Source organism: Odontesthes bonariensis, chromosome 24 (genome assembly GCF_027942865.1).
Source record: "Odontesthes bonariensis isolate fOdoBon6 chromosome 24, fOdoBon6.hap1, whole genome shotgun sequence".
Lineage (NCBI taxonomy): Eukaryota > Metazoa > Chordata > Actinopteri > Atheriniformes > Atherinopsidae > Odontesthes > Odontesthes bonariensis.
The window spans coordinates 8,931,674-8,944,732 of NC_134529.1; the positions used below are offsets into that span (position 1 = coordinate 8,931,674).

The 13,059-nt window shown below is 38.9% G+C and overlaps 1 protein-coding gene across 7 annotated transcripts in view; it reads right to left on the reverse strand.

The window, feature by feature from the left end:
- Positions 1-13,059, reverse strand: part of lama2 (laminin, alpha 2) — a 177,842-nt gene that overhangs the window by 104,199 nt on the left and 60,584 nt on the right. For all 7 annotated transcript variants that reach the window (XM_075459601.1, XM_075459599.1, XM_075459605.1 and 4 more), the window contains exons 12-14: positions 12,212-12,314; positions 11,853-11,993; positions 7,542-7,706 (exon numbers count right to left, since the gene is read on the reverse strand). In XM_075459601.1, coding sequence (XP_075315716.1) covers positions 7,542-7,706; positions 11,853-11,993; positions 12,212-12,314 — 409 coding nt within the window. The remainder of the gene's footprint in view (positions 1-7,541; positions 7,707-11,852; positions 11,994-12,211; positions 12,315-13,059) is intronic.

The window sequence follows — 13,059 nt, forward strand, 5'->3', positions numbered from 1 at the left end:
ATGTATGATGAGTTCAGATTTACCCTGAACCCTGAGATTTTATCTAGAGTGAGGGATGCATCAGGGTGAGAAAGCAGCGGAAGAAGCTGTGTAAGCTGTGACACTGCATAAGCTTCTCAAAATGTTGTCACAGCGAACGCATGCTATAATGAAAGCAAAAGTTGTCCAACAAAATATTAATACACATTATTTCAATGCTCTGTGTATTCATTTCCTCTTGAAAAAAAAAAATTCCTAATTTTTCACATGAGCGAGACGCAAGCTGAGAAGTATCAGAAAAAGCTTTTCCCAGATGATTTTTCTATCCACTCAGGGCTTCTGAATGTAGCTCTTTCCTTTCTTTAAAGTTATTGACATTTCTCATAAGACTGGTTTCTCTGACACCATCCACTAAACCTGGACAATAATCAAAGCCTTTGTCATGGCAACATGAGGACCTGAACGTGAAATAAAGACATACAATACAGGAAACAGAAGAGACCAAAGGAACACCACAGCAGGAGAGAGAAATGTATGTGGAGGGAGAGGGGTATTATGAGCATTGAAAACAAAGGAACAATAAACACTCAGCTGCAACAGACATCAGTTGGATCCCAGTGTGAGCTTGATAAGCCTGTTATTACCTCTATTAATGGCCAGATGAAGAAGACATAATCCTCACTGTTAAAACCCTAATCAAGAGCCTCACTCAATCTTCATTAGAAAGAAACCTCTTTGTCACAGCTATGAGTATCATCTTGTACAATTATGCAGCTTAATTTAACACTGTGTTGTGGGAGGAACTACAAAGAAGAGTAATCTTATATCGCAACAGGAATGGTCTCTGTCTAAATTGAGAAAATTATGAAATAAACATGTTGATAATCTAGTTTTTCTTATCCCGTGCAGCAGCTGTATGTAAAAATTAGGATATAACACTTACTGACCTGAAATGAGAAAAAAATAAAACAGCTAAATACAGAGGATAGTTTCAGCAAAAAACTTTATTTTTCTTTGCTACTATTAACCATTTCAAGTGAAAAGAAAGTGGACAAAGAGAGGGGGGAACAGAGACACAATGTGGAATAAACAAGGGTAAAGCTGTGATATTGAATTGGCTGCCCATGGTAAGGAGTGGGTTTGACATGGAGTGAGAAGAGGCGTGAAAATGAGTCACTACCGACCTCAGTCCTCCTCCAGGGTTCTCAACAGAGTCCTGATGTAATAGGACTTTTCCATAACTTAAATAACCAAGTCATAGCTTTTTAATGACCTGCAAGTGTTAGTCAATTCTAATTTTAGTGCTGTTGTTATTCTTTAAAGGTCAGATTCTTTCTTCAGTTGGACAGCTGAAGACAGACTTTTGTCAAAAGAAAACTCAGTCATGGAGCAAAAAAGTAATCTTGTTGTATGTGCACTATTTCCCTGCGACTATAATAATCCCACAACGCAAAGCAACTCAACAGATGTTGGTGACAATCCAAAATGACTAAGTCAAATACTGCATGTCAATTAGAGAGTGAAAGAGTGTGAGAAAGTGGGGATTTTTGACACAACTGCAGTTCTGTTACATCATGTTACTCATCTATCTGGAAAGCTAATAGCAGAACAACAACAGCTACTGGAAATGTGGTATAAATAGAATAAAACTCACAACTTATGAATTTGTCAGCAGCATATAAACATTCATAAAGTAATTCCTCTAATCGTGTCTTTAGAAGTGAGTATTGGGGCAGTTCTCTGCAGAGAGACAGCCCTCTGCTGGGATTTTATTTGTTTTCTTTCCATTTGCTGTGCTTAGGATGCTTTTGGGCTGCAACATTTGGAAAGGGGGCTCAATCAATGACAACATAGGGGTGTGAAGACTAAGACAACAGAACGAGTTTAAATCACTGTCACAAATACACACACACACGCTCTGTCGGCAGAAAGCAGATTTAACTCAAAATCCACAGACAAAGCAGCTTTGAAACAATTGATAATTTATGCGCAATTTCTCCTGGTTTTACTTTGTTCTGGATGCTCTCACTTCCATATTCCATTCTGCAGTCAAAGGCAACTGAAAACTCTGATTTTACAATTTCCAACTAAGAAGTTGCGTTTTCTTGTTTGTAATTCGGATTAATTTTCTGCAAAAGGCAACTTACAAAGACATCCCACACTGGAAACACACTGAAGGTAACATACACAGCAGAAAAGGAAAAGGAAATACGCCTTTATGCCTCTAAACTAGCAAAGAGATTAAGGTTAATGTAACACTTAATGACCTGCAGAGAAGCTTCATTTAGTCTAAAATGTTACGTCTTCTTATGGGCGCCTCAGTTGATCAGCTGGTAGAGCACAAGCCCTTCTGACTTGAACAACTATTTTCTGCCAACTTCTGGGTTATAAAATTAGATTATAGCAAGTGATTCTCTTCTCAGGAGTGAGGGTGGGAGGATGAGGAGGGGGACAGTGGATACCATCCTTTAGGGAATCAAAACCAGATTTGTCAAAGAAAAGAAAAGAAAAACTCCCCCAAAGTGACGCAGACATATAGGCAGATGCAACAACCCACAAACGAAAAAAAGAACAACAAGGAAATATAAAACCACCCACACACACCTGGGTTGTGTTTCTGATACCTGTGGTTGTTTACATTTGGTATTACAGACTGTTATTCCAAGCAGTCGGGCTAGACTGGTTCCAGATGGATCAATAGAGGAATACTGAACAACATCTAACAAACTGATATATGTGCATGAGTTACATACATATTATGTGTTGAAGGGGGAAGGAGGGAAACAGGTATTTCCAAATAAAAGGCCAAATTACAAATGCACTCATCCAGCGATAGCATCATTGGGAAATCACAATGACACTTTAGGTGCAATGTCCCTTCTTGTCTGTAAGCTCTTACTTTTAGAAAATTATTTTCCTAGTGGAAAGCAAAACCCAAAGAAAGAAAATAAAAACAACAACAACACATTTGCTTCCATGTGCATTTGTTGTCTTTGCTGATTTTGGGTTGGGGTATGATCACTTGCAGTTTCCCAGGACTGACAGAGTGTTTTGGCAGCTGTGGGGCAGTTCTTTCTTTCACAATGAGGAGTTGAAGCTACATGTTTTAGACTCAGTGTCACCAGAACAACCCAGTCTTCCTTTGTGCTTAGCAGTATGTTTTGGTTAGAGGTCATTCTGGAATGGCAGATAAGAATGACGTGGATTATCCATCACTGGTTGTTTGACACTCTCTGCATGGGGTTTAGCTTAAGATGAAGCTTTGGTTAGAGGTGGACACATATTGTTTTTCTACTTTTCTGCCTTAAGAAGATGGGGTTGGCAGAGGGATGTGAGCTGATAATGGTCTTGATTCGACTCAAACTTGTGTGTATATACACAAGGTACTTCAAGATCCCAGGAGCTTTTTTACAAAATAGTTCATAGGAAATGTTGGAGAAAGTCTCTCATCCTTCAACTACAGTACATCTGAATGGACTTTTAATCACTTTTTCAAAGTAGGTATTTTCATCACAACTGGTGGTTTGAGTAGAATCAGAAAGAAAGCCTTTGAAAGTGTGTACTACCCAGGGAAGCTCCCCAGTTCCCAGAACCCTCAGGACATCCCTAGAACCTTTTCATGCAAAAACACATTTACATATGCACAGACATACTGCATTTTCATGCATGCACTAACACCATTAAAATCAGCCAAATCTTGGATCTGGGTATTCCTGAGAACGTTACTTTGACAGGTACTCAGGTACATTGTTGCAGCAGCCTCCCCCATGAGAACAAAGCACTCTGCCAGATTACAAAAACTAGTTGAAAAACAGAGCAAACAGGCAAAGATGTTGACCCAGCTTCTACATTTTCATTGTATATCTGCAGGATGTGCCTGAATGAGCCCACACACAGGGACCCCCCACTTTTTAAACTCCATGACGACGTCCCTAAGCCAGACACCACAGTATATCCACAGAGGTTTCATGTCTATGCCCTGACGGGTCACAGCTGTTTTGCCAGAAAAAAAAAGGTATTGATTGATCTGCGTGGGGAAATAAATGGACCAGAATTATTTGATTAGGGTCAGAGAATACAGCTTAGATTAAATCTACTATTTTTTGTACATAAACTACAACAACTAACTTTTACTTCCATGGCGTTTTTCATATCATAAAGTGTTTGCATTGTGTGCCACTTGAAGAACAGAGTGTGGAAGCTCAATTGTTGCACTTTCAAGTGGCTGTGTGCAGAACTTTGACATGATGATTATTACTGCTGGCGGCAAACAAGAGATGGTTAGAGGAACTGTAACTCAGTATGCACATCTCATCTAGAAAGATGACTAAAGAGCAGCTCAGTCATTTGCTTCCATTAGAGGCAATCAATTATTGTTCATCACCCCAACGGTTCACTGGCTTTTGAAAGTCAACTACAGAAGCTTGTGCATCAAGCTTGAAATGGCAAGATGGCATCCTTTGTTCAATAAATTCTGTGTAGCTGTATCTTTGAGGCTGATGTCACACACGAACAACCATTATAGTTATTCTTGAGACAGTATGTAAGTATGAATTTAAGTTGTAAAAGAATCATATATGAAAATACAAACACAAACACTTTGTCTTTAATAGGTTCAATCTGCCCAGATATTTCTTTTAAAATTTGACTATGTGTGATGGCACATAATTAAAACTCATACCAATTTCAAACAGGAAGGGTGACCTCAAATTCTTTTTAAAAAAATCAGTCACACTGATCAGCCTAAATTTAGTCAGAAAAAAAGGTGTTCTCAGTTCAAGTCCATCTGAACCATGGTTTGGACCATTGATGCCAACACACATGCTTTTAACTAGATTACGATTAAGATCAGATTTATTGTCACGTAGATACAGGAAATACACAAAATTACTCCTCCACATTTAACCCATCCAAGTTGGCACCTGTTGAACACACACATGCACAGGATCACACACTCATAGAGACAGATGCCATCCACTGGAGCGGTGGGCAGCCGTTCACAGCGCGGCAAGGAGGTGGACTGCTACCCCTCCAGCTGTCAGTTCACCAATCTTTTGAGTGGTGAAAGTGGGAATTGAACCACCAACCGTTATTGCACGACCCACTCTAACCACTGAGCCAATCAATGTAAAGTTTAAAGTGACGCAGATGATATGCGATATGGACTACAGGGTATGCCACATACAGTCCTGACCCAATCATACAAGATCAAACATATGCAATGTCCTTGTATCTTTCTCATAAGTTACAGCACAACAAATTTCATTCATGACAACTGAGGTGACGACCGAGGGGTGATAACCTCTAAAATGAAGGTGAAATAAGAGCCTTTCTCCAAACAAATTGCTTCTCACTGTTCTTCTTCATAACTTTTTATCAAAATCTTTTTGTGTTTTGTTTTGGCTTTAGTACTGCATACACATATCAGATGAGAAATGGTTACAGAAAGTGTGGAAGACAGTAAAAGCTAGAGAAGGCGTTAGGAGAAAATGTATCATAAGCTGAGTTGTGTGTTTTAACACATTAGGTTTCTTTTATCATCTGTCAGCAAAAGATGTTTCTCCTTTCTCCAAGTTCATCCATCATCCCTTTATCTTCCAGGTTTAATCTTCCAAAATTATGTTTTTGTTTCTGTCCATCTTTGTCATTTTCTTTCCAAATGATGAGCATTTCATGTCTGCAAAGCTTCCATCTGTCATGACTGTGACTGTTTGTAAATAAGGGTACAAGGTGGATACAGGGAGGAAAGAATTCAACAGCTTTTGAAAGCTAAAATACAGATGCAGAAAATTCTGCATCACCATCAGAACATTTAGTTTCAGCTCAAATATGTTTAAAAAATACCCGATTTCTTGTTTCAGAATAAACAGTCAGACCTTCAGACAAGGGGGACTAAAAGAATTTAATTTTGAACCACCACATTTCCCTACCTCTGAGCAAATTCTGCCCGCTTGAATCAATTACAAGCTTTGAAAGAGCTGCCAAATGGAATTATAAACAACGAATTTCACCAAAATATCTTAAAACATGCAGAACACTTCTTCCAAATGATGTTGCATTGTTATAGATGCAATGTCCTGGCTCCTTTTTTTTTTTGGCTCCTCACTCTGAACCCCACTTATGCTCCCTTTACTGCCAAATAAACCATAAACTCTGGATGAATTTTCCTTTAACTGAGCACTCTTTAATGATGATAATGACCATCCTTGTGAGAGAGCAGTTCCTAAGCCATCACGGGCGATAAAACACCCAATGAGCATCGGTGGAAAATACTTCTGGACCAATGAGCATCAACAGAGCAGGATAACGGGCCAATGAGCATCCGTGGCATTAATGATTCAGGAGGTCATGCAAGCGGTGCAGAGCATTATCGTATACACATTTATGCTCTTATACATCCAATGCTAGCTTGTTATTACAAGCACAGCCTGTCACTTCCAATGATACACGCTAACATGACAGAGCCTTGTGTGTGTGTGTGTGTGTGTGTGTGTGCGTGTGTGAATGAGCCACATCAAGTCAAAGAGCATCTATCTCAGTAACACGATCAGAGACTGAAGCAAAGAATTGCTTTTTCATACAGTACTCGCGCGCTGCTTCTAGCAATCACACACACATGCATGCATACACACACACACACACACACACACACACACACACACACAGTAATTTGTTTGTTTCCCATGTTTGGAGGCATGCGGTTCTGCTCCGCTGTCCCTAATGCCTCCAAAACACATCATTATCTGACTTATATAGACCTGGGAGTCTGCGTGAGGGTTTCTGTGTGTGGGTATGTGTTTGGTGTGTGCATGCGAGTGAGCGCTAAGAGAAAAACAGTTGATTATCGAGTTCAACAGGCGAAACACTGTTTACCCCGAGAGACACAAAGCTAGTGAGAAAGATAGAGAAAGAGGCAGACAAGAAAGCTAGGGGGAAGTAGAAGGAGATGATTTAGGAACAGGGAGGTGAAAAATGGCAGTCCTGGAGAGCTGGAGTGAGCGTCAGAGGAACAGGCCGATGAAAAGAAGCAGGGATGGGGGGATAGTTAGAGGGAGGGAGGAATAGAGGTTTAGACAAAGAAGTGAGATGACAAGCCAGGCCTGCAGGGTGCAAAGTAATGAAATTCAGTAGTAGATTCCTCTAAGCCACGACATGCAGACAAACATCACAGTCAGTCTGTTGTTGTTGTAGTAGGGCAACAACTCGACTTCAGAAACGTGTACTGCAGCTATTTACCAGCTGGAGTGATAAAGTCTAATCGTGGCCACAGAAAACCGAGAGAAGAAGGGGTAGGAGGGAGGTGAACATCCCGGCGGGATACATTCTCATCAGACATCCACCCATAGGGATATATTTCAGATCATAAACTGAATGTGTTTATGTAATTCAGGCCTATCCCAATGATGCAGCATCATGTGAGTATGCACATATTTGACTTCACTGTTTTTATCACACCGTAAAATGGTAAGACAATGTAATTATAATAGATTAGAATATCTCATGCAACTTTAGGAAAAAAAACTATACTGTGTTCAGGAATGCGTTGTGTGCCTGTAACAAACCTTGTTTCCCAGATATAGTCCAGGTGCGTTCCAGTAGTAGGTGGGGCCAAGATCTTTCACAACATCTAAGTGTCTGACGCTTAGATATGGAGGTGTCTCTCTATGCACAGACCACACCCTCCCTCCTGTGTCTCCAACCAGATGCCAGCCTGTGAGAGTGGTTTCCTAAAAATATAATAAGAATAAAAAAACAAGATTAAAAAAACAAATCAATTACTTATTTTCTTAGTTTTGCATTGTCTAAGGACAGCGCCACAATTAATTTAGGTGCAAACGCACAGCTTGATGTTATTCTCATATTCAACACAATGTACCTTTAGCAACCTTCAGCAGCTTTGTGACAATGAAAACAGGATCACATAAAAAAAATAACTACAGAAAAAAATTAATTAAAAAAAAAAAAAAAAAACAGTCCAGCACAAAAAAACATCCCACCTCAAATCTCATCTCAAAGATATGCAAGCTCAAGGTAGCCATTTGTTTTTTTGTGAAACGGAAAGTGGGAATAATTGTTTTGGAAAGGGGTATAAGCAGAGTTTTGGAAATTATTCTATTGGAGTGCAATTGTGCGTGAGTGCTCGGAGACAGGAGAGGTGGCTCATCTTTTTGTAGACACTTAAAAGTGTTTTATAACAAAAACAGATGCCATTACAATAATTTGTTATTGCCAAATGCCAAGTTCTGTTTTATTTTTGTATTCATGGGGATTTGGAGGAATTAAAAAGTAGTAAAAAGTATCCAAAGTAGCTGATATTAACCTACTATAACAGCAAGTTGCTGGTAAGTACCATAAAATAACATTCAACTTACAGCTATCCCAGGGTCAAACTGTGCAATAAAATTTGCATTAATAAGGTCTTTAATTATAGTAGGTGCGATGTGAACTGCAACAGGTAGTGTTTTTTTTTACGATGCAGAAATTATTGTTTGACAGGAAGGGCTTTAGTAAGATGTTTATGAATATATTTAAAATTTCATACAGAGTTGACCCTCGTGCTTAAAAACAGGCAACTTGCTTGTTTTTTGGAGATTAGTTGAATTTGACTGACAACTTCCATATTTAAGCAAGCCACGTCCAAGGTAGTCAGGCTTTTTAATCTCTCGAGCTTAATTATAATGTCCAGCTGATGGTTATGACAGTACTGAATTTTCAAATAGATTTGTTTATTTACTGCCAGAGGACCTTTTGTTCCAAGTCAGTACCACCAGAATTTCTTTGTGTTGTCTGTCACAAATAGCTCTTGGTCAGCCAATACTAGTGAAGCCAAGCTCCTTTAGAAGTCCATCAAAACACACAAAAAACAAATAAATAAAAAATCTGCTCGCAAAAGAAGACATTTTTTAACTTCAGATGCAATGCTTTACATAAACCTAAACATAAATTGACCTAATGGTTGCAGTTTTCCCAATAATTTCCAAGTAGGCTATTGTGAAAGTGTCAATAATATGAAAGATTTATGTCCATTTGTTGTTGTGGTGTCGATGTAGTATGAACACTTTCAAAATTCTGAGTTGTTTTAAATGAGAGGTTGTTTAAAAAATATGTGTAAAAGTGTAAAAGTCAAAACATTCTTAACAGTTTTGTACATCTGTCACATGTCATCCAGGAAGTCTTGCATCTGACACCTTGAACATTTTTTTCTCTTAACTCCTAAAGGATGGCATGCATGTGTGTGAAGCAGGGCCAGACGTACGTGCACGTGTCGCTGCAATTAACCTAACCTTGGTTTCCCCTTTTAAGCACACTCACAGGCACTCACACACACAAACACGCAGACACTATCGGTGTCTAAATCAGAGCTGTCATCCTGTCAGCCTCTCCCCTCCCACCTCACCTGTCACTCAAAAACTGTTTTCCTCTCGCTTCCCCTTTTTACTTTTCTTTCTTGCTTCTTGTCTTGGCTCTCCCCTTTTCTGCTCATCTCCTCCTCTCTTTCTCCTTACAACTTTCCAGTGGTGCACCAGACAGGAGTAGAGGCAATTTTCTTGTGATTTGTAAAACTTCTTTGGGAAGTCAGCAAAGTGAGTTTTTTTCATTCAAGCCTCTGTAATAAATAAAGTCCTGAGTCCTTCAGAATTTTTAACACACTCCAGTTTAACAGGAGTTAAAGTACTATGCTTGATGACAGAGTAGGTCATTGCGCTTGTGGATAAACTGTAGTAAGCAAATTTGCTGCCAACTGGACAAGGGAAAAGCTTTTTTAAATCTAACCCAAACAAAACATCCAAAATCTAGTAGTTTTGTTACAATAAGTATAAATGTAGTCACTTAGAACTGCCCCTGCCAGCACAGGGCCAGCCAGCTGCCTTTAAAATTCACAGCCATAGGGAGTCTTCCATGTCAGAGAGGGTGATGGTATGACAATCATGGGATTGGCAGGGAAATGGCTGGTGGGCGAACGGCCCATGCATGTAGCAGACAGCCATTAAATTGCAAAAACCTTACCAAACAGCAACTGAAAACTGGAAATTAAAAATAAACTAAGTCAGCAAAAGCAATAGTTACAAACAGAAGTTGAACCTGTGTATTTCTGTTGTATGTGCGTGGACATATCTGTTCAGTCATCTAAGCCAGGCCTCTGCAAGAAGCTTAGTACTTCTTTTTTCAATCAATAGGCGTTCTTCAATCACAAGACCTGGTTGACTAATTAGATTTGAAGCTTGCATATGCTGCAAAAGTGATTGCTGCAGGTTGCTAACACCCCTCTGTGACTTTGATTTATTCAACCAGTGACAACTCTAGTTACTTTTAGTTCAAACCTTAGCTACTTGATAAACAACAGACAAAAGAGTTGCCAATATTGACCCACGAGAGCAGGATCTAGTTGTTTTCTTTGTGGGTAACAGAAAAAGAAAAATATGAGACTAAGGGCAGCTTTAGTAAGCTGTATTAAGTTCTATTAAGATACAGTTTATGTGAACACAAAGAGCAGAAGAGACGTTAGCTACATTCCACTGGAAATAGTTGACAAATGTACTGCCACCATGTTATACTACCGTTAGCATACTTAAGATGCTAGCAGGCTATAGCCTATAGCTTTACAAAGACTGTATCCATGTTAGAAAAGCTTCTTCTTGACAGTATTCTTTTCCTGTAAGAACCATTTCCCGTGCAGTAAAGTTATCACAAACAAAGATTGATTATATCCAATCATTTCTTGTGATTGAAGAACATGCACAGATTTTAAAAACGGATACTTATGTTCTGGTTCTGGATTGCTTACTCAATGTGAAAGGGATTTTTTTTTTTAATTACTGTACATTTGCATCCACCTTGATTGAAAGAAATAGCTCAGTCATAAAGTGCTACTTCAGAATTTAGAGTGTTCATTTGAAACTTTGTTGCAAGGTGACAACATGGAAGATTCTACCTGTGACATTGTTTCTCTCTTTTTCTCTCAAAAATTGACAATATCAGCAGCATTAACACATTTTACAGAAATGACTGTAAACACATTGTACAAGACAAGTGTGACACCTGGCTCAGTTTGGGACAGCGGGTGGCACTGATTGCTTTGGAAGCTTTGATAGCTCAGACTGCACCAATTATTAATAAATTCATTATCAAATATGGTGCAATATTAGCTACAAGATCCCCAAATTTTCCTGATACTAAATACTGATGACAATGATACTGGATTTGTCCAAGTGGCCAACAATCTGTCCTTAGTTGCAAATGTACCTCTCAATTATGCAGAACAAAAAACTATTAATTGGTGTAATGTCTGGGGACATCTTGTCTCATCTTGTCTCATCATGTTTCATCAATAAACGAACCTATCTTATGCCTCTTCTATATAGCAGACCATCCCCAAAAGCAGGACTACATAAAATGAGACCATCTACAATAAAAGACCACAATAGCTTCTTTTGCTTTGGGTTGTGAGGCATTCAATGTCTGTAATTTTAAAAATTGTCAAGGCTATTTAAGATTTAATCTTTCAAGATTTGCCAAAGTTTGAGTATAACACAAAATATGTGAATACACTTCTTCACCCTTATGAGCATATCTGAAAATTGCAGCAATTCCACTTGATCGAATCCATCTTGCACAGATTTTTTTTCAAATGCAAGAACCATAAGGGTGAGCACATAACTGAACAGAGCAGTTTGTGTCACATAATCATCCTCCTATTGTGAGCAAAAACAGATGCAACATAAATGTAAAGCACTGAATTTGTTGTCTGCTGTAAGCTGCTGTCACAGGAAAAACATTGATGCTTACATCAGTTTTTTTGTAATATTAATAAAGACATTACCATTATTTGACTAAACACCATCATCAGATTGTTAAAGTGTGAGAATTCATACATTCTGATAGGTCCATGTGGAGGCAGAGCACTGACTGGAGACACCCATGCAGGAGCACTTTTCACAGCCACGTCGGTTGTTACGTTGCAGATTGTAGAATCCAAGTTTACAACGGTCGCAGTTCTCACCCTCAACATTTTCCTGCATGTGAGAAAGATAGAGGGAAGACAAAGAGTGAAAGAGGAGGCAGAAAGTTTATGAGCTGCCTTCTAACTGGCGTTATGAGCACAAGGCATGTTATTGCAGTGTTAATGTGCTGCAAATAATGATGACAAGGCTAGAAAGGTTAACCCAAAGTACTTGTCACTATGTGTCTGCACACAGTGTAAGTGTGTGTGTGACTGTGTGGATGTCTGTACCTTGCATATGCATGGTGTTATACATGGGTCACTGTTGGTGCTTCCTTCCACACTGCAGTTACAGCGCTGACAGGAAGGGTAGCCTTTATAACCGACAGCACACCTGGAAATAAATGAGTTTAATAGCAATAATAAAGAGAATCTTGTCAATTCTCGTAATAACCTCCACATCTGTCTTGGTCAAAGTGAGTGAGACACTGATCCTCTACTTTGCTGAATACAGCTCCTTTTGATGATGTGTCTGCATACTCCCAAGTAGAAATAAACAAAAGCTATGTCCCTAATTTAGACTATTATACGGCATATAAGTAGTAACATTAAGGAAAGTGCTGATGTTCCTGGCCTGGTCTCATGGCAAGTCATTAAAGACTTTAGAGGAAAAGTTGAACCTTTGAGATGTGACTGTTCAGACGGATTAGATAAAACTGCTAAAGGGGATTCGAGTTCACGCAATCAGAATGAATAATACATCAAGCATTTACACACCTAACAAATCAATATGAAGTTATTGACGTTTTTTCAGAATTTAGTTAGTTAGTAACTGTGAGATGTTTCTTCAGGATCAGAGGTTTTATTTGGGTCTGCTAAAGATTAAATTATGTAAAAGATGTTATTAAAGAATTCAGATCCAATTTGTGGTTAAAGAAACACAGCAGCTCAAAGCAACAAATAAAACAGCATGACGCACATCTGCACCATGGTCATTTATAAAGTGGCTTTTGTACCTAGTGTCAGCTACTGGTGTGATAATATCATCAAAGGTCTTAATGGAAACTTTCTGGCAATATAAAAACACTAATTGGAACAGACAACAGCTGAAAGGTTCAGCTCACCTGTCACTATGTGTC